This window comes from Thermobia domestica, chromosome 5 (assembly GCF_964235325.1).
Source record: "Thermobia domestica chromosome 5, izTheDome1.hap1.1, whole genome shotgun sequence".
Classification (NCBI taxonomy): domain Eukaryota; kingdom Metazoa; phylum Arthropoda; class Insecta; order Zygentoma; family Lepismatidae; genus Thermobia; species Thermobia domestica.
The window spans coordinates 312,240,538-312,266,285 of NC_137458.1; the positions used below are offsets into that span (position 1 = coordinate 312,240,538).

At 34.8% G+C, this 25,748-nt stretch overlaps 1 protein-coding gene and 1 long non-coding RNA gene across 2 annotated transcripts in view; one reads left to right on the top strand and one right to left on the bottom strand.

The window, feature by feature from the left end:
* LOC145686789 (glyoxylate reductase/hydroxypyruvate reductase-like) overlaps positions 1–16,562 on the bottom strand; it is a 28,712-nt gene extending 12,150 nt beyond the window's left edge. Inside the window, exons 1-4 of the mRNA XM_081760447.1 lie at positions 16,302–16,562; positions 12,611–12,741; positions 3,753–3,942; positions 947–1,113 (exon numbers count right to left, since the gene is read on the bottom strand). Of these exons, the coding sequence (XP_081616573.1) occupies positions 947–1,113; positions 3,753–3,942; positions 12,611–12,741; positions 16,302–16,372 (559 nt within the window). The 5' untranslated portion in view covers positions 16,373–16,562. The remainder of the gene's footprint in view (positions 1–946; positions 1,114–3,752; positions 3,943–12,610; positions 12,742–16,301) is intronic.
* A 137-nt stretch (positions 16,563–16,699) lies between these two features.
* Positions 16,700–25,748, top strand: part of LOC145686790 (uncharacterized) — a 31,697-nt gene continuing 22,648 nt past the window's right edge. The window contains exon 1 of the long non-coding RNA XR_014131650.1: positions 16,700–17,116. This is a non-coding gene — a long non-coding RNA (uncharacterized LOC145686790). The remainder of the gene's footprint in view (positions 17,117–25,748) is intronic.

Here is a 25,748-nt window from a genome sequence, read left to right on the forward strand (position 1 = left end):
AATAATTATACCTTACATTTAGCATGATATCATTATTAAAATTGAAGTTAGAAATCCTCGCATATATATAATGCTAAAACAAGTAAAGACACTGGTTTGCTGTACATGTGAAATTTTTATTCAGTTAGCAATTCATGTATTCCTCTACCGAGTAAAAGTAGTGTTGTAATGAATATTACTGGAGTTCTTTTTTTTTTTTAATTTAGCAACAGAGCCCTGAGTCTTTATATCTTTGGGAAGTTTATTGTAAAGTATGATACCGGTGTATTTACATATAATACAGTTCTGTGTTCCACAATAGAAAAAAAAAAATTGTTTGTTTCTTGTATCATGATTATGTTGTTCTACTCGCATAAGGACACCCTGTAGGTGTCTCTTTACAAATATCAGTAAATTTAAAAATATACAAACAGGGTACTGGAAGTATACGAAGTTTTTCTAAATATTGGTTTGCAGTGATCTTTTGGTTCAGCAGTTGCTATCATTTTTATTATTCGTTTCTATAGTATAAAAATTACTTTGGCTTTGTCTGTATTTCTCCATAATATAATGCAATATGTTAAATTCGACTGAAATAATTCAAAGTAAATTTGTTTTTAAAGTAGAGTTACTTAAACGTTTTTAAGTACTTTAGTTGCGATAAAGATATGGGAGTTGACATTTGAAAAACATCGCATTAGGTGAGTATTAAATTCATAATATTAGACATAACTGATAGAATTGCATTTCCCCGAATATCTCAATTTATAACATTATTGCATTGTCATAAATGACGCATTTAATGTTGTAAAAATGTAATTTATCACTTCGTTTTTATGATATGTAAAATATATTTTTTATTTTATTTTATGAGGGGTCGCAGGGAATTATCAGTTGTTACGAGGGGTCTGCAGCATCAGGAAAATTGAGAAACTCTGGTCTACAGCAGCTATCGCAAACGCTTTACCTTGAGATTTCCTGGAATGTCCACAATAGAGAATTTTCTTCACTTCAAACGGTATGAGTCTTTTAGCAATAGAAATTCCAATTCGTCCGAGCCCTACGATGCCAACTGTGGAGCCCTCTAACATTTGTCCAAGTTTCCACGCTGGTCGGTTGATTTCCCATTGGTTACTGAAATTGAAACATTTCTCCTTAAAACTCTGCAACTTATTCTACTACCATTCACAACTCTCTACCAACCATGATCTGTATATTTCACTTAAGAAATTTAGGGTAAAAAACAGTATTACTATGATGAAATGTGTTGAGAGGTTCCTTAAATTAAATCTGAGAGGTATTAAAATTTTTTCTAACACATTCTCGTGTTCAAAATATGTATACACGCTATTTGTGTTTTTTGATTTGTAATATTTTGGAGTATGAAATTTGCGTACTATAAATGTGAGAATTGTGCTTTCTAATTTTGAGATTTTTCATTCTGTATCATTTATAAAATAAATTAAAGCCTTTTTTACAATTTGTTTCTAAAATCAACATTCATTTAAATTAGTTTTCTTTTTACTTTCCTTTATTTATTTTTTATTTTTATTATATTATTTTTTTATGCAAGTGTTCATTATACATTTGCTAGTGTTGTGTTCCATAAGGCATATCAATAGTACAAAATTAACACCAGTGTTTTCATAAAACTATACCTAGTAATAACTACATAGGCCTATATTAGTAAGTTAATTAATATAAACCATAAAAGCGAATTTCACATGAAGTTTTCAGTAATTCGTGTTTTTCTTCAATCCTATAAAACTCATTTATCATCTAATTGCAGTCAACTTTTTTTTTTCCTCAAAAAGTAAAGAAACAAGATGTATGTCTCGTAACCTCAATGCCTCGGATCATGGAAACAGTAGTTTACGAAATATCTGGAATGAAGACTTTTGAAATGCTTTGCAATATTCCAGCAAGTACCGAGATAAGGTTTGGAATTTAATATTACCTACATAAAAATTGTAATCACAGGCACGTTGGCTCAGTGCTAGAACGCTCACCTCTGGTGTAAATGGTCCCTGGTTCGATCTTAGGACATTTGAGGTTGTTATACACCACATCTCGTCCGTGGAGTTTCTCAGGACTCTCCGGACTCAGGACTTCTTATTTCGATCTGATTCAAACAGATTCAAACTAGATAGCTTTCCTGGCTGCTCCTGTCTATCTGTCAACCCCCTCCACTGTAGTAGCTGTCTAGTCTTTGTTTACTCTTCTTCTGCAGTGCGTGTCTTGACTCAGTGTTGTACACATGCCTCTCTCTGTTTTATGAAGTCGAAATTCTTCCTTATTTTTGTGTTGTTTATAGTAACAACGATGGCTTGTAGAGGATGTGTTACTTTGCCAGATCGCCAGAACGAACATTTGTGGTAACAAAAAGGATCCTAACTACAAGTTTATTGTAGCCGGCATGTTGGAAAACTCCAAGCAGTTGAGGTGTAACATGAGCCTCAAAATCCACCTTCTACATTCACACCTTGACTAATTTCCAACAAATCTTGGTACTGTCAGCGAGGAGCAAGGGGAGAGATTTCATCAAGGTATTAAAGAATTTAAAAAAAGATATTAAGGAAGATGGAACACAAACATGATAGCCGATTTCTGTTGGACGTTGAAGAGGAACGATCCATAAGAGCTCACAATAGAAAAAGCACTAAAAGAAGTTTTGTTGGAAAGCGTAAACGTTTCCATAAGGACATATAACCGTGATAACTATGTTGAATGTCTATGTTTACTTAATTTTTAAAGTGTTCTAGTGCAGTAAAATTGTGTTACTTAAAATATTTGTTCAATGTAACATCAACGAAATTTGTTAAAACAAGTGATTTTTGTTAATTATTCCTAAAGTACTACCACATTTTGTGAGAAAACCTTACCTGTTAGAGAAAAACGGATTTTATTTTTGAAATCAGCGCTAAAAAAATACATTCAAGTAACCTTTTTTTTCAGACCTGTATAATCATTCCTTTTTTTAAATCATTTGTGTTCTTTAGTCTTTAGACCCATACATGGCACGTAAAAGTACAGTTTTCATTCAATTATGAAATGTGGAAATTGACTATGAGATAAGAATGCAACGATTTCTTCAATTTTCCAACTCTTCCCTTGCAGCTTCTTCCTTTTACCTATTGGCTGAAGAAGAAGTTGCTAGCACATGACAAATGCATTTCCCATTATAGTATGGCTTTAAAAAACACAAATTAGTAGGTTGAATAACTCAGGTGTCCACACAATGTAACCAAAAAAAAAAAAAAAATCCCTGACTTTCCATCACCAAAGTTCCAGATTTCCTTGACCATTGAATAGTTTAAAAATAAGAAAAAAAGAAAGAAACCCCATTCTCCATGTTCCCCTTTGCTGGCCTTGTTCTTTCTCCACTTCTGTTTCTTTCTTTTTACAGTTTTCTTTAATACAAAAGAATGAAAATTTAGAAACATATGCATTAGGCCGATATTGACTTGCTATATCACAAATTCAATAAATAAACAATGGACCTGAATCGATTTTTTCCTGTCTTTCCCTGACCAATCCACCATTTCCCTGTCTTTCCCTGACCAATCCATCATTTCCCTGACTTTCCCTGATACATTTTTTGCTTTCCTGACTTTCACTGACTTTCCAGAATGTGGACACCCTGATAAATGTCAGAATAAAACAACTTTAATTATATGTGAAACAACTAACATCTTCGAGAAAATTAAAATTACGAAAATCTGTAGTCTTTCACTTTATACCTAGGTGAAAAAAAAGTCTGAAAAAATACATACTGCGAAATAATTTTCCGTCCTTCAGCAAATCTACGTCCAGCACTGAGTACTAATCCAATGGCAATTTCTGCTACAGCCACTGCTACTGTGTCGGGGGTATTGCTTAGCTTTATTCCTCTCGCTTTTGCCTCAACTCTGTCAATATGGTCGAATCCTGAAGACATAGTGGCCAGAACTTTCAGATTTGGACCTAGAAAAAGAAAGAAAAAAATACTTATTTTAATTTTAAAAGATTAGTGTTTTCTTGGAACGACTTGACTTGAGACTCATAATTAAAATTTATAGCATATGGCAGGGGCGTACGCAGAATTTCATCAAGTTGCGTCAAACACTCAATCTCGTACGTTTTCAGACAAGTTTGGTTTTTGTATATATATATATATATATATATATATATATATATATATATATATATATATATATATATATATATATATATATATGTATATGTATATACTAAAATACCCATTAGTTGCACATGGAGAATATGTTTCATTTATTTTAGACATAAAGTGCAATAGAGCCTAACTTTGAATTTAAAGACTTGGAAGTGTTACTTTTCGTCTCAGCGACCCCGAAAATTATATAATCGACACTAATATCAGTCATTTTCGATCATATATATATATATATTATTCCTCCTCTTCAAAGTTGCGGGGCTGAATTTGGATCTAAACGGGATCGGAAGTGTCACTGTTTATCTCAGCGACACCGAAAAGTATAGATTCGACACTAATATTGGTCATTTTCGATCATATATATATATCTCCACCTCCTCCCAAGTTGCGGGGAAGAATTTGGATTTAAACAGCGTCAGAAGTGTCACTATTCATCTCAGCGACCCCAAAAACTATATATTCGACACCAATATCGGTCATTTTTGATCATTTTTTAATACATCCTCTCCTCCCCCACCCCTAAGTTGCACCGTCAAAGTGATATGACAAAAACCATCATAGGTCCGAATCTCATCTATGTTGAAAATATGATCGAGGTCGGTAGGGTGATTCAAGATTTATTAAGGTTTATTTATTTTTTCTATCTCCTCCTCCTCCCTCAACCCTAAGTTCTACCGTCAAAGTGAAATGATACAAACCATCTTATTGCGGGAGCTCATGTGGTTTGGATTCCACGTTAATCAGTAGGTCCCGTCTCATATAGCCTCGCTGCTTAAACTCAAAATCAACTCAACAAACCATCCTAGGCCCGAACCTTTATCAATGATGAAAATTTGACCGAGATCGGTTGGGTGATCCATGAGGTACGAAATCACAAACATAGTGACTTAGTGTTCTAGTCAGTCTAAAAAAATTCACTGAACAATCCATATTCTTCTTCTACATCAATGTTGTAGAAAATTCTAGACGTTTAAATACGGTGTTGTCTTGGAATAAATGTTGGCATAAAAAGTTGTTTCCAATTTGGAGATTTTTAACATTTTTAAGAAGTTTTCGCTTATTGTACAAAAGATATAAATTGCCTTCTGTATAATAAAATTCCTTTTAGATATGATGATAACCAAAAATGGTAACATTAAATTGTCAAATACATAATATGTAAGAATTACGTAATATGTTTCAACCTATCATACACATTTCTGTATATAAGAAACAATTTATGAATTATTAATATTTTTTATTATCTTGTTACTTTTAATTTTAATTTTTGATAACATCCCACCTTTAATCTAAATTCCATTTTATCAGTATTGAGACCCGGATTCTTGGCTTTGATGCAGTGTCCTACAAAAACATTTCTTTCTCTTTGAGATGCAAACACGGTCGATACAACGATGTCCTTGGTCTCCTTAGATTCCCCAATGTGCTCCTTAACTCGTATTTATGCTTCTTTTTGTCATTTCAATGTAAGATTCATCACACCTACAAAATACCTGACAAATGCCGCTTTGTGAAAGTTTATTAAAAATTAGCTCTTATATTAGCTCAGTCTCCTTTTAAAGTCAATAGGTTTTTTTCAAGTTATGTTTTTAAGTACTTTGACTATTCTCGAGTTCAAAGCCCCATTTTTGAGTTCCTCTACTCTTTTCACTGGACTTAACTATTGCACCTTTAAAACCGTAATGAACCTGCTTCTGTTATCTTTCCAATGATTTTATATCATAGACACTCATTATTTCAACTTTAGTAATATTTTCTAATCCTTCTACCTAGGTAATATATCTGATGGTCACGATGCTAATCTGTATACTGTCAAGAACGTATTGATACAAACCTGCTAAAGGTGGGCCGATGTTTTACGTAGGCCAGATAGATATTGCTGGATGTAGGTCTTTTTGTACATTTTTATTCGAAATGTATTCTGATTCTTATAAAACGTTAAATCCGAAAAGTTAATAGAATGATCTTTTTCCCTTTCTACCGTAAAGTTAATTGTTTGATGAGTTACCTCCAATATGTTCAATAATGTTTTTAGTTGTTTGTCTGTTCGATAGGCTATAACTAAAATACTTTACGTATCTTAATTCCTCATTTTCTAGAAATTTAATTTCGTAATGATCCATCACAATATTGGCTAATAAAAACGATAGAGGACTCTCCATATATAACCCTTCCTGTTACTAATGAATGTTGTATTCAAATCTGAAATTTTATTGTGTACGCACACTTCTAAGATGTCAGTAAGTTCATAAATTTCAAGATTATTAAATTTATTCAATCGCAACGATTTTTGAGTACACAAGATACCTTATTTCATAGAAATAGAATTGAACATGTTAAATTATATCAACAGAAGCTAGTTTTAATTGGTTGACGTTAGCTAATGCACAAATTTCAGTTTTTTCCTCAAGAATTAAATGTTTGAACTTAGAGGTATTCTCCTTAATGCATATGGAAAGTCACTTAGATAACTTATAAGCAGGATGAAACCGTCTTGATAGTATAGGTGTAATAGGAATTTCGTCTCTGTGTAATTCGGACATCCCACAAATAACAGACAAGGCTGGGAGATCAACTTTTAGGTTCTAAGAAGTAGTTTCTTCAACAAGGGACGACCTCGATTTTTTATTTTATTTTATTTTATTTATTTATTGATCGTTTTTCATGTAACGGCTCAACTGTAATATGGTTGTAGTCCTGATACTTTAATTTTTCCAAACATTTATCACTATATTCGTTTTCCTACATTAGAGTAAAGCAGGTGGGTAAGAATGGCCTTTATTCGACTAGGATAGTCACACAAAGTAAAAATGTTCATAAAAGCCAGTATATTGTATAAAGTTCAAGTATTAAACGTTACACTTCTGTAAGATGCATATGGAAAATCTTGAAGCAAGTCTTATAACGAATCCTGCAAATAAAGCAAGTCACATAAAGAAACTTGCAACAAAGCAAGTCATATAAAGTACCCTTCAAACAAAGCGTATCACATACAGAACTCAGCATACCTTATAACGATATCGTTATATGTACTTTTTAACCAACCCTCATATTTCCAATGCCAGTTCTTGGAAATATTGTTTAGCCAGTCGGAATGCACAGAAGAGCGAAACAGTGGAATTTTTCTACCCAAAAGGTGCCTCATTCCTCAAGACATTTCAGCACCTCTCGTCGGACCATATTTAGAAAAGTATTCGTTCGTTCCCTCACCCACACCCACGCAGAGTTGATTCCAAAGCAACAGCACTGGATCATGCGTCATAATGTGAATTTTTGTGAATAATTACTAATTTTTTACACTATTATGTACATCAATATAACTAATGTACTTTCAATCAAGTGGTAGTTAATCCATTATTTCTTATTATTGGAGCAGTGATATAAAAACCTAATGTTTTATGAGAACTATTTTTTATTCCACTAGTATATTCATACGCTCTGAGAGGAACCAAGAAAAGTGACGCGCAAAAGAGGCGCGGGGAATGCTCTCCAAGACTCCAAAACAAGAACACGCACTCATCTGATTGTGCGAATACAACAACTAAAAGTGAAAAGCGCGAGAATATTAACTCCAAAAAGTTCTTAAATTTTAAAAGTTAGTGCTAATACAATATGTTTTACTAAATTACACACAAAGTAAAGAATTTATAAAAGCAACGTTATATATCTAAGGAAGATGGAAGCGACATCCAAGAATTCCTTTTGGAGAAAATAATTCATCATGCAGCCACCAAAGAAGAATAGTGGTTCTCCCTTCAAGGAAAATATTGTTTTCGGTAAACTATCGAATTTATAATATTCGTGCGTGTTTCGTAGTGCCGTAGTCGTGCGCGTCCGAACCGATTTCTAAGGGCTATTATCTTTAAATTTCATTTGATCAATATATCTTGTGTTAGTGTTGTTCGGTATGTTCTTGTTTTCTTAAAAGTCAAAATATATACAAATATTAAAATATTTGGTGCATAAGCTATTTTTATTAATCATGAAATGATATATCATAGTGTTATGGTGTATGATATTTAGTGTGTTTCTTTTAGTATGTGAAAGAGAAGTATCATACCGTACTATGTGCATAATTTAGTTCATCATCAGGTTACAGGTAAAGTACATCGAAAGTAGCGCAGTACAAAGGTATGTTTTTATCTCTCTGCAACCATCCGGTGTTACCTATGTTAGTTGTTTCCACCTCAAGTGTTGTAGTTGTCGATGCATCCGTATTATGCGGGACTCGCCAGTGATGGTGGGCACACGATTCAGCCTTTGGCGATTAATGAACACACCCGAATCTAACGACCGTGAGTGTGGATCTTTCTCCATATTAACTGGTGTTCTATTTTACTATCATTTGACCATTTATTACTGGAAGATAGGAATAAACACAGAATAACGATATATGGTTACTCCCATCCAGCGAAAACTGAATCGAACCACGCTGCTGTTATAAATTGGCTTAACCCAAACAAATACCAACCAGAATCGAACCCAGTACTGTCATAACCTCAGGGGTCTGTTTTAGGACCTTTGATTTTTATTTTAATGACAAATAATATACCATTAAGTATTGAAGCTAAGTGTATCCTGTACGCTGATGATTCAACTTTTCTGAACACAGCTAATAATTTGACTGACCTATAGGAGCAATGTAGGGTTACACTGATGCAAGCCACAGAATGGTTTGGAAATAATGGTTTTCTACTAAACAAAAATAAGACTAAACAGATAACATTTACACTTAAAGATTACCCTAACATTAGTATGAACAACATAAAATTTCTTGGCATTATATGAGATAGTAAGTTGACCTGGGAACCACATATACAACACATATGTCGTAAATTACCAAGAACAATATGTATGTTACGATCCTTAAGAACTACCGTGCCAAATAATTATCTAAAAACAGCATATTTTGCATTTCTCGTAAGTATACTTACATATAATTTAATATTTTGGGGTAACATCAGTTATATAAATGACGTGTTTTACTATTACAAAAGAAGGCTGTTAAAATAATTCGTGGTATGTCCTTCAATGAACATTGTAAGCCACTATCTGTTCAACTAAAGATAATGACTGTAATTAATCTTTACATTTATTTAGTATTGATCCACACGAAACAGATTGTTACAACTATGTTATATGACAAGATATACATACATATAATACAAGATCGAGCAAACTAATTGATGCACCTTATAGTAGATTATATAGAATTAAAGACAGTTAGTTATATTATTGCTGGTATAACATTTATGAATATGTTATCAACTTATATACATTATTTGCCTATTGAGAAATTTAAAGCTAAGGTGTATAAAGAACTAGTAACTTTGCCTTTTTATAATATTAATGAATATTTTGAAGCGCAAAAATTATTTGTCCACTGGTGATATTTTTGAATGTGAAATTTATTGTAATATATATGCATATATTATAAAGTATGAAAGTTGCTAGTGTAATATTTTAAAGCATGCATGTATAATCCTTTCACGTTGTCCATTGCCTCATCATAGGCTTAAAGACAATAAAAATATTCTGTTCTATTCTAACAAAACATGGTTGTTGATAATCTGTCAGCTTGTTGGATTCTTTATGTGACATGCTTTATTTGCAGAGTTCTTCTATGACATACTTTGTTTATAAAGTTTTTTATATGACTTGCTACAATATTTTTCATATGCCTCTTATAGACGTGTAAGGTTTAATGCTTGAACTCCAGAACTTCATAAAATATACTGGCTTTTATACACTTTTATGGCTACCGTAGGTGGATAAAAGTCTATCTTTACCCATCTGTTTTATTCCCTTTGTCCGCTTCTATGCACCAATAATTATTTTCTAGTAACCATTTTTTTTTAATTCCTTAATCTAAATGTTCAATTTGTTGTTATATTAATTTGTATTTATAATCTAGCTACTCGGATATATTGATCTTATATAAGTCTATTATATAGATTTCTTTACGTTAATTTTCTCTAACAGATTATTTAGATTTTTCGCAAGTAAGATGGAAATATATATGTTTAATTTTTTTAAATTCAATTAAAAATATAAGGAATATTTGACCATATAAAATTCGCAACTTGTTGTTGCCAAAAGAAGAAGACCGATTAGTGATTGAAATGCAGCGCTCAGGGAACACGTTATGTTTCTTAACTCTAAGGATTTACGTTAAATTGTTATTTGTTTTAGACTATCTTTATTGTATTAAAAATAGTAAGAAAGATTATTATCATTCTCTTAGATTACAAGTGTCTTAAACTGAAAAGCTTCTAGATTTATAGCGACTAAGGGCCTATCCGATTTGCCATGAGGAGCAGACGCTTTCACGTGATCAAGTCAAAAGTCACGTTGCGTGCTAAATCGAGTCTGGAGATTCCAAATCGAGATGTGACATATTTCAAGCACGTAACCTCCGAGTGGGGCTCCCTGGGTAATTCACAGAAGATACATATTCTTTATCATTATTATTCATTTTACTCAAACAACTTGACTTTTGACAATGTTCTATCCATATTTATCTTACGTGCTATACATCGTTTTGAAGTTCTTCATTAAGTCTGCAATAAGCTTTTAATTAACCATCTTATTATAGTTTCTCAGATATGTGGACGAGTTTATTTTTTCATTAGTTTTCTATTGAGGTTAATGTTCATGTTTCGTAACTTCTTACTATGCTCCATCCATTTAGGACAATTTGCTTTTGGAATATAGAATCCACGTAGTCTCTTCTACATTGGAGTTGAATTTCAGCCATCTTCCTCTTTTGGTTTTTGAGATAAGTGGAGGAATTATTTGTTTCTCATTGACTTCCCATTGACATTAATGTTAATATTTCGTGTTTTTTGACTATGTTCCATCCAGTTAGGACAATTTGCTTTTAGAATATAGAATCTATATAGTCTCTTCTGCATTTGAGCTGAATTTCAGCCATCTCCCTCTTTTGTTTTTTTGAGATAAGTGGAGGAATTATTTGTTTCTCATTGACTTCCCATTGACATTAATGTTAATATTTCGTGTTTTTTGACTATGTTCCATCCAGTTAGGACAATTTGCTTTTAGAATATAGAATCTATATAGTCTCTTCTGCATTTGAGCTGAATTTCAGCCATCTCCCTCTTTTGTTTTTTTGAGATAAGTGGAGGAATTATTTGTTTCTCATTGACTTCCCATTGACATTAATGTTAATATTTCGTGTTTTTTGACTATGTTCCATCCAGTTAGGACAATTTGCTTTTAGAATATAGAATCTATATAGTCTCTTCTGCATTTGAGCTGAATTTCAGCCATCTCCCTCTTTTGTTTTTTTGAGATAAGTGGAGGAATTATTTGTTTCTCATTGACTTCCCATTGACATTAATGTTAATATTTCGTGTTTTTTGACTATGTTCCATCCAGTTAGGACAATTTGCTTTTAGAATATAGAATCTATATAGTCTCTTCTGCATTTGAGCTGAATTTCAGCCATCTCCCTCTTTTGTTTTTTTGAGATAAGTGGAGGAATTATTTGTTTCTCATTGACTTCCCATTGACATTAATGTTAATATTTCGTGTTTTTTGACTATGTTCCATCCAGTTAGGACAATTTGCTTTTAGAATATAGAATCTATATAGTCTCTTCTGCATTTGAGCTGAATTTCAGCCATCTCCCTCTTTTGTTTTTTTGAGATAAGTGGAGGAATTATTTGTTTCTCATTGACTTCCCATTGACATTAATGTTAATATTTCGTGTTTTTTGACTATGTTCCATCCAGTTAGGACAATTTGCTTTTAGAATATAGAATCTATATAGTCTCATCTACATTTGAGCTGAATTTCAGCCATCTCCCACAAAGTCTGTTCACATCATTGCATCCGGATAGGCTTTTTGGGTAAATGAGCAGGGTTCAGTGAATGAAATAACATTTAGGCGTAAGGAGACGGATGATTAACATAAACGAATAGTTATGAAAGAACTGGTGGAATGAGGATATGAGAGGAAACGGAACAAACTCGAGAAAACTGACGAATACGTTGTTGTCCACCACAAATTCACATGATCCGGGATCGAAACAGGAACCCTTCGCATCCAGAGCTCCACTACAGAGCCACCACATGCCATATAGGAAAATTCAAGAAATGTACGCATTCACTCTTGTTTCAAGCTTCAATGTACGTTTCGCTTAGTTAAGAGTGCTACCAAATGCAATAAAAATATACAATTCTTTTAAGTTTTAGCGCCATAACAAACTGAAAGAAAGATGATAATCTGAAGAACGTAGTCTCACAGCGTCGAAACATAACAACAACAAATTCTTTGCACGTATGAGCTCAGTTAAATTTACACAGAATTCTACTTTAAATAAGAAATAAAATGAGTTATTTTGGTAATAGGCAGCTGTGTTAATACGACTGCTCCGCGGATTATTTTTAACTGTCTGTAAAACTAATATTCAAAAGAAATGTCAAATAAAGATTTACCTGCTTTATCAAAGAATTCTTTATCTATCACGTGGTAACCCCACAAGAAAACGGCGTCTACACCAACGCATTTCTCTAGTAGCTCTTCTCGAGAAGGATAAGGAAGTCCTTTGCATATAACCAGGTCGCATCTGAAATTTATGAAAAGAAAATGTTATTAATAATTTCATTAGAATAATGATTTAGAGCCAGAAACGCATAACAGAATATACTGACCTAGGTAATCTTCATATTTTTTACTTCTTTCTTTTTTTTTCATTACATAGGGCATGGGGCTTAGTGGTAGAGTGCTTACTTCTGGTATGTAGTTCCTAGTTCGATCCCTGGTCAAGTAAGTTGGTGGTGGACAACATTGTGTCTGTGCTCTTTCTCGGGGGTACTTCAGTTTCCTCCAACAATCTCATTTCACCAATTCTTCCATTATCATTCTCTTGCCTTAATCATCCGTCACTATTTATCCTAGGATCATGGTTCATACCTCATATTCTTCAGAATAGAGCTGGCTTTCAAAGGGGTACCACTTGCATGCTCATACCATATACCAGAAGCGGGAAAAATGATGTCAAAGGGAAAATTTCGGAGGGAAAATTTTTTCTCGCATTTTGGCCCCCCCTGGAACGGCCCTGTGTGAACGTAGCCATCTAAAAAAATATGATAAATAGTACTTGATATACTGAATGTGTGTGCCAAATTTCAAGTTTCTATCTTGAATACTAACGGCGGGAGAAATTTTATTAAGAATTCCCACAATGCCCCCAAATTACCACAAAACACTATGATCTCAGGGAAAAAATTTCCTAAGACATCCCTAATTACCCTAGGGTCATGTTTCGCCCATCATTCTCTTCAGAATGGAACTGCCTTTCAGGCGGTACCATTCACATGTCTCCATCATGTATCTAAGGCGAGAAAATCCCGTAGAAAGGGATTTTTTGGTAAAAATATCCCTCTTTTCAACTTTTTGCCCCTCTGGATCTCCCCCTGTTTTAACGCAGAAGTCTAAAAAAATCTGGTAAATACTACTCGGTGGACTGAATGTTTGTGCAAAATTTCAATCTTCTACGTGAAAAAATAAGCCCGCCAAAAGATATTGAACATAGGCTTAATAAATGAAAAAATAAATTTTAGACTTATGACGTCATCACCTCCTATGTCTGGACGCAGGAAGGTCTGAAACCGTACGTAATGTCTTCTACAATGCCTCTGGACTTAAAAAAAAACCCGGACGAAAAAGCTCAAATAGAAGAGAAATAACGCAATGTACCATGAAAAACGCGTATGGTACAAATTGTACCATAAAATCCCCAAAGGGTTAATCATCCGTCTCCCTTAGCCTAAAGGGCTTTTCCATTATCATTCTCTTGCCTTAATCATCCGTCTCCTTAGCCTAAAGGACATAATGGTGGAATGCTAAAATTAAAGTTTTTTTTTTCATTATGTAAAATTTTCACTTTCATTTTGAAATTTTGAACAAGACGATCAAGAGGTGAAGGAAAATGAAATCTTTCAATTTTACGTCCCACGCTTATGCCGGTTAGGCTAAAGAAGACGATAATGATGAGAAATGAATGAAATGGTGGAATGAAGAAAGTGGGAGGAAACGGGAGAACCCTGACAAAACCGACACACACGGTGTTTGTCCATCACAAAGTTCACTTGGCACGAGCTTGGATCTTACCAGGGACCCCGTGCACCAGAGGTGAACGATGTAGTACTGAGCCACCGCGGCCAAACAGGTGAAGGGTTAAAAAAAATAACAAAGGCAAAATGAAAAACATTACCATCACTGGCAGTAGAATGTAGTTGGAATCATATTACATTAGGGACAGGGGCCGCGGTGGCTCAGTGGAAGAGCGTTCACCTCTGGTGCTTGGGGTCCCGGGTTCGATCCCAGCCCCCGCCAAGTGAACTTTGTGGTGGACAAACACCGTGTGCGTGGGTTTTCTCGGGGTTCTCCCGTTTCCTCCCACTTTCTTCATTCCACCATTTCATTCATTACTCATCATCACCGTCTCCTTTAGCCTAACCGGCATAACCGTGGGACGTAAAACTTAAAGATTTCATTTCATATTACATTAGGGACAAACCAAACAGCAATCCTTATATTTGGATGATGACAAATTCCACAAAAATTGGGATTTAGTTATCAATAGCTTTGTTTATTAGTTATCAGGAATAAGAAATGTTCCTCTTTTAACTGGGCTCTTTTAAACAACATACACAAAGTTTCGCAGCTAAAAGGAACTAGAGAATATGAACTCCTCTAAATTTTATCAGCTTTGTAAAATATACAACAAACCATCACGTAAAGTATGGCTTTGGTATACACTTGGTCAAACTAATCGGCGTACCTACACTTTATCGAAACGTCTTAAGTTTGCACCATTAAGTCTGGCCTATTGCAAACATGAATCCGTATTGCATCCAGTGTTCGTGAGTTGATTTTGAGTTTTTAACGTCCGGTTCAGCAGCAAGGCTATATGAGACGTGGACCTACTGATTAACGTGGAATCCGAACCACATGAGCTCCCACCGGGAATCGAATCTGGGTCTCCCATACCAAAGATGCTTACGCTAACCGCTTAGCCATGAACGAGCTCTGGCATAAATGATTATGTGTTGTGGCACTTGAATCCTTCCTTTATTTTGATAAATATCCAACCAATTCAGTTAACGTTGGCTCTACGTTCTAATTAGCCATTTTGCGAATATGCTGTGCACTGACAGTAATTACTTTATTAACAGTCTCATTTCTTCAGGAAAAATGTTTCACATCGTATTTCACCTATAAATTTTCTATTTGAGAGAAACGTCTGCTCGAGTGAACCCCCTTATACACAGGTTTGGCATAGCAGGGCTTATCGGAATTCAGTAAATGTGCACCCAATTAACTTAACGTCGAGTCCACATCAGAAAGAGATGTCATTTTAGATTTTGCTTGGGAAGAGGGAGAAGTTTCTCTCTCTTGATTAGTATTACTTCATTCCCCAATTACCTCCTGCCCTCCCCAAATAGATGTCCCGGGTTAAGTTTAGAGTTGCCCCTCCGTTTTTTTTTTTTTTATATAAAAAATTAGGAGCATTTACAGGAGAAATGAGGTGAGAAATTATGATTTGGAGTTCTTATGTGATGTTTAGGTGGGCTTAAGTTTAGAGTTGCCCCTCCAGTTTCAAACCTACAAAAAAGCAGTAAAAACATTAAAACGTGCATTTCTACTATACAAATCCATAGTATAAGTAGTAGTAAGAGGAGTAGGAGTAGGGGTAGTAGTAGTAGTAGTGCATTTTTTTATTGCTTTTTTGTAGGTTTGAAACTGGAGGAGCAACTCTAAACTAAAGCCCCAAACTTACACACCTAAACATCACATGAGAACTCCAAATCATAATTTCTTACCTCATTTCTCCTGTAAATGTTCCTAATTTTTATTAAAAAAAAAAAAAAAAAAAAAAAAAAACGGAGGGGCAACTCTAAACTTAACCCGTACAAATGCACGTTTTAATGTTTTTACTGCTTTTTTGTAAGTTTGAAACTGGAGGGGTAACTCTAAACTTAAGCCGATGCCCCTGATCAGAAAATGTCTGAAAACAGAAAAATTAATTTTAAAAATATTATAATGCTAAATGAGATCCAAATAGCTGACAACCTAAACAAGTCTGCACAAAACCTGAATGTTTAATCACACAATACTTACTTCTCTTTCAATACATCAAGCCCTTCTTGAGGAACTTCACAATGAGACACCAAAACTCGTGGTTTGCCCATTCTACAAACTGTAGCCGCACTACGAATCACAAATGTAATTTCACGTTATGCAACCTCCACTGTTATTCTGACAACCTAATGCTTTTCTCTTTATAAATGCGATAACTTTCAGATAAAAAAAAAAGAAAAAAAGTGAAACGAAAGAACAATTATGTAACAGATTAAGTTCTTATCAATGTGAAACCCCCGATGAAAATATTACCAAACACATGTTGCTCCATCTGTTAGCTAATGTTAAAGAAAACATGAATGAAGTTATTATTTCAAACGAACATTTGAAGTTCAAATACTTGTTAAGCGTAAAAGTTTGTTTTCCTTATTGATTGAAGATTATGGAGAGATATTTCTGCGAAATAATTTTTTAAAAAATATTATATTCTTTTAACGTACCTTGAACTATGAAGTGTTTGTCTACGTTGAAATATCTAGTTTTAAAGACGGAAAATAAAGAGGTATTGTAAATTCTAATGCTGGTTTTCATTTAAAATGATGTGAACGATATACAGGGTGTTTCGACAGCAGTAGTGTATAGGTCTACTTCCTCCTACATACTCTTCCAGTGGCGGCTTCTGAGTTGTTTTGATTTAACGTCCCACGTTTATACACCGAGGCTAAGGGAAACAGTGATTATAAGATAAAATGGGAAGAAACAGGGGAACCCCGAGTAAAACGAACACAATGTGGTGGAAGCTAGAATCGAACTAGGAACTCCACGTGCCACAGATGAGTGCCCTGCAGCCACTGGTAAGATAAGTAATTGTAAAAAGCTAATTAGCTGGATTCATTGCGAACATGACAACTATTTCACGATGGATTGAAATTCAATTATCCATTCGATTTCGGTCCTTTCTAATGCAAATGAGCGATTCATTCGATGTGCTTCGACTTCTCAGTTTCTCCCAAATAGTGATAAATTATAATATCTTAGATCTAAATTTGGTGTAATTTATATGCGCCTAGTATCTGGCATTTTGGCTTTTACATCTTGGCCAAATCCGGAACAGGAACAGGATAAAAAAATGAAAATTCTAATGGTTCAGCTATTTTCGACTATGATCCTGATAGTAATGGTTCAAGTAATAAAACCAATTTATACCATTATGTTGTTGAATGTCTTAGTAATGATCAAAAGTAAATCCCAGGAATAAAACGTGATCCCTTAAGGAACTGTTAACTTAAGTTAATTATTAATTGACACTTGACTTCGTGGCTATATCCTGTTTCTGTTCTTCTTAATTTTAGAATTGAGGATAGTAGGTTAATATATCGTTAAAAGGAATTCTTCAGCGCATTGTCAGAAGCGGCATACTTTTCTTTATTTGTTGCTTACAATGTTCATAAAACGTAAATTCGTACTTCTTTTGTACATGAATACATTCAGAATACTTCACTAAAATAATGTTAAAAACAGGAGAGGATTTAGTGCAGAAAGATAATTTGGAAATCTGGTACCGGTATAAGTTAAGAAAATCTAATATAATTTAGAACCGTTTCTGATATAAGAGCGGGTCTCGAGTGGCAACTCTGCTCTTGCGTTTACTAAACAAAAGAAGTTCACCTAATAGAACCAAAGATGTTATAAAATAGAGTATCTGCCTATACAACAAACTCGTGAATCCATTCATCACAGTTTCGCCACACTCACTCCGCCCACTAAGATCGCAATGTTTTGAGCCAGCATTCATGGCGGAAACGAGAGTAGCCAATCAGACGTGCCAATATTCCGTTGTTTTTTGGCTTCATTGAGTTAATATAATGAAGATATCCTACATGGGCAGATCTATTTTATAACATCCTTGAATTGAACAGATGATTTGCTTATTACTTCATTTATATCACTCTTGAGAAATGAATTTGTCAGCGGCAACCTTTGAGTGTATATCGTATTTGCATAGAGAAAGAAGATCAAATTAAGTTTAAGTGTAGTCTCTTCTATGGTTAAATACACTTTATCTGTTACACTTCATTTATTTACTTATTTCATTTTCCACCGTAAGAACCAAGGACGTTATAAATAGAGGATCTGCCCATATGTATCTTCATCCTATTAAATCGGTGAAGCCAAAAAGCAACCGAGCATCGCGACGTCTGATTGGCTACTCTCGTTTCTGCCATCGTCTAATTGGCTACTTTCGTTTCCGCCATGATTGTTGGCTCAAAATATTGTGATCCTATTGGGCGCAGTGGGCAGGGTAGGGGTGGCGAAACTGTGATGTGTGGCTTCAAGATTTTGTTGTAAGGGCAGATCCTCTATTTTATAAGAATCTTGGTAAGAACTGTGCGTTCATGACTTCGTCAAGAGATACATTATTACAATTAATAATACAAATATACATTCAAAATATGTAACAATAAAACTGTATTTTTTTAAAGTGTATTTTTTAAAAAGTAAAAAAAAGTATAAATTCTACATTGTTTACATATTTCAACATTCAAGTAAATCTTAATATATAATAGAGAGAGATCAAACGTGGAAGGTATTCATCTAAACTGTAGAAAAGATGCTTATGTAACAACAACTTGAGGTGTCGTTTAAACTGCAAGTTTGGCATTTGTTTGATACAATCTGGCAATTTATTATAAAGTTTTATTCCTGTCTGATGTAATAAATTTTGAGTTTTTGTTAAACGAAAATTTTGTATATGAATATGATTGGTTGTTCTAGTGTTGTATTGGTGTAGGTACGAATTGAGTTGGAAATTTCTTTTATTCATATATATGAATGTATATACAGGGCAATGGTAATATTTTAAGTTTCTGAAACAGTGGTCTACTTGATGTACGAAACGGAACTGATAACATCAGTATTTGAAATAGAAAAAAAGCAGAGGCGGTATGTTTTATTTCGATTTTAACTTAACATACCGGCTATCCAAATGTTGAAATACAATGAGGTTATGTTGCCTAAAAGATTGTATTTCTATTTATATAATGACTGAAAACCATGGAAGAGTTTCTATGTAGTTACGGGAAAGAGGGACATGGAGAGACTTTCATCCCCCGGCAACAACTCTGAAAATATATATATTTTTAAATCCCCTTATATCGTATTATAGAGAATTATACAAGAAAATGTTCAAAATCCTAGGTTTTTAAATATTAATTTCCTGCGAGAAAACTACCGGACCCTCCCCATCGACTGAGGGTATTCCAAACCTCGGAAAATCCGTCCCCAACCGCAGACAACTTCTAACTCTGTCCATGCTCAAAACACAACATTTGTATCCCCATGCTCAACGACAAAGAAACAATTCAATATGATACACCAAAATATAAACTAGATAAACTTCTTTAAAGGTACCTCATTTTAAATACAAAAAAAAAAAAAAAAAAAAGAAAAAAAGGAAAAGATAAAAATGTCGGTGTTGTCAAGGTAGAAATTATTTCTAAATAAGAAATAAAATATTTTTGCGAGCAAAGTTGTTCATCAATTGTGTATAAAATTGGGTTTATTAAAGGTATTTAGCATCTAGTCTCCAGTGACGGTTTGTCTTGATCACTGGAATAGCAGAGGCGGTATGCCTTCATCACGGAAAGACCAGAGATGGTATGGCATACCGTCTCACTTCGACCACTGAATAGCATTATTCGTAGCCCTTTTTTCTGCATTGTAAATACTTTTTTCGCATGGCAGGCATTACCCCCCAAAATGATTCTGTACGAAGTTTAATTTTCTCTCACTAAAATTCATTATTGTTGTTTTCGCTGTATTTAAGTTTAAGTTGGTTTGCTTTTAGCTATTCTGTCAGTTTATCTGTCGTGTTCTTAAATATGTACCGGTACTCCTCGGAGCAAGGCTTGTTTGGGATTTCAACTAAAATGTTTGTATTATCAGCAAAGAGAACGTTTTTGTTAGGAACTATATAATCGGGAAGATCATTAATATATATAAGGAAAAGTATAGGATCTAATATTGATCCTTGTGGAACCCCGTGCTTAATGTACCTTACCTCTGACTTGGTTGGTAAAATTTCGACATATTGTGGTTAGTTAAATAGGATTAGAACAATAAATTAGCATGACATCTAATACCATAACTATGTAATTTATTCAATAGAATTTTATGATAAACAAGGTCAAAGGCTTTTGAGAGATCCAGAAAAATTCCATACATTTTATTTCTGCTCTCTCTTGCTTTATATATACCACTTAGAAAAGCAAATACAGCATTGTTAATGGATCTGCACTGCCTGAAACCGAATTGGCTATTTGTAAAGATATTATTCTTTTCCAGAAAGGGTACCAATCAGTTATACATTACTTTTTCCTAAATTTTGGAGAAAACAGATAGAATAGAGATAGGACGATAATTTCCTGGGTCAGTAGCTAATCCTTTTTTGTGTATAGGTTTTATTTTTACAAGCTTAAGATCTTCTGGAAATGTTCCCGTTTCAAGAGAGGAATTGCATATATTAGTCATCACGTATGCGCATCACTAACTCATCACATACATTTCCTACATTTACACTATTTCTCTTAAACTGTTTTTCATTATATATTTACGTTTCTTCCCCAACTTTTAACTTTGTCGTCTTTTATAAATGAACTTCTTTCCTAATTTTGACGTTTCCTTTTCTCGGATTGTAACATTTACTTTTCACACTGTCTAACCTTATTATATTTATTACTCTGTGCATTACATTGTACCTTTCTTGCTACTTATTTCCTACTTTGTACGCTTTTCCTTAGGCCTTGTTTTCATTAAAGTATAAGAATGGACGCGGTGCACGTACTAGAATGGACACGTGCTTTTCGTTTTCACAGAAGTGGACTTCTTTTTGCGCCAGACTACTTAGAACTGAGCGATACGCATACATGAAAAATAGAGGCTATTTCATGTTTTTCTCTAGATAAACAATACAGAGCCTTATTCCGTACTAGTCTTCGCAAACATTGCAGAGCGTAACACAGCACCAAACATGTACAAATCAATTATATCTGCTATACCGACTACCCCAAATTAAAATGCAAATGTTGCTTTCTGTTGATACAAATGGGTACAAATTGAATCAAAAGAACGCTCTCAGTCATTCTGTGCATTCCATTAGTTCCATAACAGTAACACTCTTACCCAGTAAAAGTCAACTCAGTCCAGTCTTTAGCAGTGGCGGATCTGGCCCGGGGCCGGGGAACTTAGGACCCCCATATTTTTAGTGACAAAAGTAATTTAACTATTATTTATACATTTTTGGAACTTTATAGTAATCTCATGATATACCTACCATAGTCTAGATTCTGGCTGCCACCCCAGTTTTCATCTTCTAGACCCGCCTCTGACTGTTACACTATTATAATGCGTCAAAGTGAACATGTTATGGATCGATTACTTAAGTTTAGTGAGTGTGATAATTTTATCACAGAATATAAACGTAAACTCGTGATACATAATAGCATGATTGTCTTTGGTTTCTATATACTTTCCTCTAACAGCAGGTACTAACATTTAACTGATTGTATTGATCAACGGATTACTTGTGGAGCATCAAAACGATGGAGAGAGAAGCACAAGTTGCATCTGATTTGAACATTTTTCTACTCTGACGCGGATGTGCGATTTCATTAATTACTTAGCAAAATTTCTCGCAGTTTCAGAGGTAAAGAACACATGGAAACGCTATTTGTGTAATTTACAGGTAAGTCTTATACAAGAAGTTTGGCAACGCTTTTAGTCTACGTCGCGTTTTTGTTTATCACAAAAAGTAGAAAAAAAAGAGCAAAAGTGAGATGTATGATGTACGCCAGGAGAGGCGGGCACAGACAAAATTTTCGAAGGACACTTTTATTAAAGCTTCGTTCCTAATACGTACAAACTATTAAAGTACGTGCTTAATGCAGTTTACGATATTGGAATAATAAGATAATGTGTAGACAGTGATAATTTCAGAGATGACCCGTGGGCAGTGGCGTAACAATGGCCTTTGGTGCCCCTAGGCAAAATCCCTAATGGCGCTCCGTCACCCATCGAATAGGGCCCATACATGAACATCTGTAAGTTATGCGCACGCGCAGAAACGGCCACAAACCAAAAAATATTAGTGGGAGGTATTGACCATTTTTCTTTTTATATCGTTGTGGTATGTCTTATAAAAGTAAACTGGATATAGTGTCCTGTTCATTAACAATATACTCATGTAAATTTGCAGTGGTAGTGTAAATAAACAATAGTAATAATTCAATACGCAAATGTAATAAAATGACAGCTAAGTGAGCAGGAATTTTCATTCTTGCCATGTTCGGAAATGTAGACCGTGAAAACTTGGGCATCCATTTATATAATTTGCATCTGCTTTATTAAAAACCTGGAGCATCCCCTAATATACCGAAATGTCCTGCACCTATCGCTACGCCACTGTCCGTAGGAAATTTTCCCTCCGAAGTCATGTATCCATTCATATTCAATGTGAGTTACTAGTGTATTAACAATACTGCTTTTCACTCCTCATGTATGAGAAGCTTCCCAGGGTAAATTTTCTGAACTCACTACTGTATACGTAGGCTATGGCTATGTTTATATAACACTTTTCGTACAAATATTCTTGAGTAGCCCCACGGAGCGTAGTCGCTACGCTCTCGTCTTTGGTGTGAGTAGGTCCAGGTTCAATCCCAGATGGGGACACGGTCGAAAAGTGTAAAAGTCTTTCCAGATTAGCCATCCTGAGCGAAGTTTTCCTCATTCGCATTATGCAAATAGCGGGATGGTATCTAACATACAGATCCCAGATCCTTCCTCGAGTAGTGTGATCGCCGAGGGTGTCATCCCTCATGCGCGGCGGGCTCAAATTGCCGTAGAGGATGGAATCCCAGAAATATAATTCCTTATTTCAAGTATTCTTGGAATGAATGAATGACTTAAAATAAATTTTACATTGATTTATTTCTAAAATGCTATTGTGAATGCAAGTCTGCGAAGACACAGAGAAATAAGTAAACATTGTACAGATCTGTATAGACTAATTCAAATAAATGGTTATGAAATATCAATAAGTAGCATAAAGAAAAGCGAGATATTGAAAAATAAAAATTCAACTTGTGCATTTCATGTGCATATATAAAGAAATATATAAACATGGATATGAGAGACACTTTTGCCTTACTTGGATCTAGAATCTAATAAGGAGATAGCAGACTTTGATAAATGAACTTCGGGGTCATCTTTCGCGAGGTAGTAGTGCACGTTTAAAGTGTTAATATTACGAACTGGGAGAGCGCAATAGCCAAAAACAGCGGAGGAAAATCGTCTTACAGTGTCCGACTCGCCCAACGCGTAAAGTTATCAAGTGACGGCGTGGCAGAGTTAGAAGCATCTACGATTCACGTACAAAGAGTCCCGGCTTCTATTCCCGCCCGAGTCAATTCTTTTGTTTTTGCTTTAACGAATAAAGTATCCATTTGTAACTAGAAGTAAAATATTAATTCTTCATATATTTATAATGCACAAAACAATAGAAATGTTCAAATCAGTTGTAAAAACCTTTCAATGTTCCATGTTAACTAGCAATAAAATATAACCTATTCCATGTTGTATATTGATATCAAGAGTTGTATTATGGTTAGCACAGTCATTGTGTAAAGTATATTATTGACGCTTCGTGTCTATATCTGTGGACAGTGTGCGAATTACAAGGAGAATTAGGAGAAATCCTTTTTGGTTATATAGTATTCATCCAGTATTACAAAAGGGGATTTCCCGAATTTTGCGCCCCCTTACTTCGGCGCCCGGAGCCCTCGCCCCGCTCACCCCCACAGCACGGCGGCCCAGAATCACAAAGACTGTATGAAAATTTTTATTTAAATTGTGATTAGCATCGTAGTTAATAAGTAATATATATGGTATGTTACTCACATGTATTTCTTACTTTCTTTTTTCTACACATTCATGTTCAATAAACCTGAGCGTGGACCCATGTATAATCCACACTTAATAATCTGCTGCATTTATATTATTGCTTACCTTTACTCGAACTGGATTTTAGACCTTGTTATATTACATCTTTACATTCAGAATTAGAACTATAGATATTTAAAGCCCTTTTACATTTTACCACTGGTTGCACAACCAGTGGACGGAGGACGTAGCGAGGCATTGAAGTATACAAAGCCTATTATACCAGGGCAGCTGGTGGCACCATCAAGAAATCGGTGGACGAGCTTAGCAACTGCCCGGGCAAGCATTGATAGCGCGGGACTCATTTGAATCATTGTTCTTAACATAGCGTACTACATTAGGTCACTGGTGGCGCCACCAGTAGCAAAAAATGAAATGAAATCTTTGAGTTTTACGTCCCACGATTATGCCGGTTAGGCTAAAGGAGACGGTGAGGATGAGTAATGAATGAAAACCCACGCCACCAGTAGCAGGTTCAAGAGTTGTTTGATCGTCGGCACTCGCTCTGTGACTCATCAGACCGGAATGTTTGTCACTCTGTGTAGTGTTGATAGATATCGTTTCTTTTGATTTGCGCAAGGATGTTATAAAATAGAGGATCTGCCCATACGTATCTTCATCATATGAACTCAGTGAAGCCAAAAAGACAACCGAGCATCGTCTGAGTCGGCACGTCTGATTGGCTACTCTCCTTTCCGCCATGATTGTTGGCTCGGAACATTGCAATCTTAATGGCGCGGAGTAGGCAGAGTAGGTGTCGCGAAGTTGTGACGTATGTCTTCACGATTTTGTTGTATGGGCAGATCCTCTATTTTATAACATCCTTGGATTTGCGGGAGAATGGCAAGTGACAATGAAGGTGGTGATGGAAATGGAGTGATGTTACAAACTCATTCTCAAGGACAAGGGATTGGATATTACTAAGCCGAATAGTTCAAAAAACGATGACTTTGACATTTAAAAGTATTTTAGAAACTTAGTGTCGTCCGCACAAAAATAATCAAATAGTGTTTAAAATAGTCCTTTATCTTCCCTTGACATCCATATTCGGTGTATATACACTTTCTTCGCCTCTTCTTTTTCATCCATCAAGAGAGCAAGAAGAATGCTTCCACTCACTGAAAATATTCGTGCTGTTTTGATTGCGCCGCTGGTGGACAACACGGCGAGAGTGTGGTGTCGCCAATAGTTGCGCCACTGGTCGCGCAACCAGTCGCCTAATGTGATAGAGTCCTTACTGATATTCCATCACGAATTGAGATGCCTTTGCGTCTCAAATATCTATTAAATTCTCATATTTTTATGATCTAGTGGAGACTATCATTTAGTATTGCATAACATATTAGTATCTCATTTAATTCAAAATTTTTTGCATGTAAAAATGATAAAATTCCTAGTTATTTATTCACGTTGATTACAGCATGACATGTAAACAAATTATTAAAAGAAGTAAAACCAAGCTAATTTATCTAGAATTGGGCAGATCGCCAG